The sequence below is a fragment of the Phacochoerus africanus genome, chromosome 5, assembly GCF_016906955.1.
Source record: "Phacochoerus africanus isolate WHEZ1 chromosome 5, ROS_Pafr_v1, whole genome shotgun sequence".
Taxonomy (NCBI): domain Eukaryota; kingdom Metazoa; phylum Chordata; class Mammalia; order Artiodactyla; family Suidae; genus Phacochoerus; species Phacochoerus africanus.
In genome coordinates, this window is record NC_062548.1 from 43,723,912 (window position 1) to 43,726,350 (window position 2,439).

Consider the following 2,439-nt stretch of genomic DNA (forward strand, 5'->3'; position numbering starts at 1 on the left):
GTGAGGTTAGGGATTGGCTATGACTTTAACTTCTCTCTTGGATACCTCACTTATATCTTGGATAGCTTTCTCTTTATCACTCAAAATGAGAAACACCTGGCCTTATAAAATGTAACAAAGAAAAATTAATTTTAAATGTTAACTATGGTTTTCTGGAGGGAGGTGATGGTGGTAGGGTGAAATTCATGTCTGTTATTTCTGAGTTGTCTTTTTTTTTTTTAGTGAACATACAGGACCTTAATAACTCAAAAATCTAAACATTAGTTACATTATATCCACAGAAATCTTAAAGAGAATGATTGAATTACAGAGCAGTATTTAGATGTACTATCCAACAGACTAAAAAACAATACTAATACTTGTTGATACCAGAGATTGCGGTCACTAAGCTTTAAGCAAGGCTTGGAAATAAAAATAAAACATTTTTTTAGTTCTTATGTTGTGCCAAGATCTGCATTCAGTGTGCTTCTCACTAAGTAATGCCCGTCTTCACTCTTCTTGAAGGGGATATTCAAAATGTCCCAATGACATTCACAAACTACCTGGGCACTGGAGGTTAGGGTGGATTTCAGCAGACAACAGAAGAGAAGACACCAGCAGAGCAAAGAGCAGCAGAGGGCCTCTGCCACTGTTTTGGGGAAAAGTTGAAAAAGTGATGGAGAATAAAGCGGCAGCCTTCTTATCACAGTCAGGCATTGCCTCCTTCCTGCTAGGTAGGAGTCAAGTTCTGTTAATTCTGCAGTATTTTTGTCAAAATGGAGACAATTTGAGTAAGATTCTTACCATGAACTGCTTAATTGTACACTGTTTAAGGTCAGAACGTTCAGAAATCTCCTTCTCGTACACTTTTCCAAACACAGCTCTGTTCAGGGTCCCCTAGCAGAATGCTGGCCACCCTCAACTATGAGGGAGGAGAACCGTCTCTACAATGGTCTACCACAGAGCGTCACCAAGAACCTCCCCATCCCCGAGGGCATAAATTCAAACAGTAGTGCTAGCAGGAGGCATCAATAAAACGTCCTGTCTCTTTCTGTATATTTACGTTACAGAAAAAGAACAATTCACAACTGAAAGGACTCATCTTTAATGGGAACATTTCAGGCACCAGCAATTTGGTTACACAATTGGCCTTAAGCCCCTCAGATCACACCAAATTGGCAGTCACCTGCTACAGCCATGCACGTGGAGCCATTTGACTGCTTCAGGGTGAGACAATGACAGCGCGTAAAAGCCAAGAGACTGTGAGTTGCACAATCCTACATCTGGACCCGTTGCTTTCACACAGTTCTAACTGTGTGGCCTAAAACAAGCGACTTTACAGCTCTGCCTCAAAGTATTTCATCCAGGAACTACAGGACCCGCCGCACTGTTAAAATGAGGACTAAAATAAGACACTGAATGTACAATACCTGGTGTGTAACAAGGGACCCCCCCCCCAAAGGAGCAGATGTGAGCCGCAATTAATAGTCACCAGCCCCTCCTGGGCTTCGTTGTTCGTTTCTCGGAGATCTGTGCTAACCCAACTCTAAAACGGCTTAGCGTTTTCCAATTCGACAAAGAACATTTATACTACCTGGCTGTATAAATCAGTTTAAAGTAAACCAAGAATGTATATGTGTATGTGTGACTGGGTCACCTTGCTGTATAGGAGGAAACTGACAGAACATTGTAAACCAGCTATAATGGGGAAAAAATCGTTTAGAATTTAAAAAAAAAATTAAGTAAACCAAATTAAAGTTTGGATTCCTCAGCCACACAAACCACGCGTGGCCAGCGGCAGATACACAACCTGCCCTCATCAGGGAAAGGGCCGCGAGACTGGGCTGGGGCGCCCAGGCCGGGGTTGCGGGAGGCGGGCCAGGGGCGTCCGTAGCCGCGGAGGCCCAAGAGGGGCTCTGGCGCTCGAGCCTCGGCGGGGCTCGGACGGGGGACCCGGCGGGCCGGAGCCCGAGCCTCAGAAGGTCGGCAGGTCAAGGGGGCAAGGCTGCCTTACTGCGGAGGTCGCGGAAAGACATGTCCCTCTGGTCCCGAGAAGCCCGGAGTCTACGCCGCTCGCCCCTCAGCGCTCACGGGTCTCTACAGCAACGCACGGAGGGAGCGTGGACGGCGAGCAGCCAGGGCCAATCCAGACGGGAGGCGACCTGGTCGGGCCATGTGCGCATGCTCCACGCTCGCCGGACACCGGGCGGCCGGCAGGGGGCGTCTCCTGACGCTGAGGGAGCCGGCGTGGGATCTTGGCCCGGATGGCGTCTGGGCCCCTTGACACGTTCTGAGCACCATCCAAGCGCCTGACACTTTGAGAGGCACTCTACATACTACTCGTTTCCTCCTTAACTGCTCTAGACAGAATGTAGGATAGTGTTAGGAGGCAGGTCTCCTGCCTGCGTCCTGTACCCAGCATGCATCTCACTAGCGAGGGTAAAATGAAGCACCTCCTGC

At 48.2% G+C, this 2,439-nt stretch overlaps 1 protein-coding gene across 4 annotated transcripts in view; it reads right to left on the reverse strand.

The window, feature by feature from the left end:
- Window positions 1-2,335, reverse strand: part of CLUAP1 (clusterin associated protein 1) — a 35,723-nt gene extending 33,388 nt beyond the window's left edge. The window contains exon 1 of one of the 4 annotated variants that reach the window (XM_047780701.1): window positions 1,994-2,335. Coding sequence is in view for 3 of the 4 variants with exons in the window: in XM_047780698.1 (XP_047636654.1) it covers window positions 1,994-2,015 (22 nt within the window). In the remaining variant the exon portion in view is untranslated. The remainder of the gene's footprint in view (window positions 1-1,993) is intronic. The other 3 variants (XM_047780698.1, XM_047780699.1, XM_047780700.1) reach the window with 3 other exon arrangements.
- Between the last annotated feature and the right edge of the window lie 104 nt (window positions 2,336-2,439).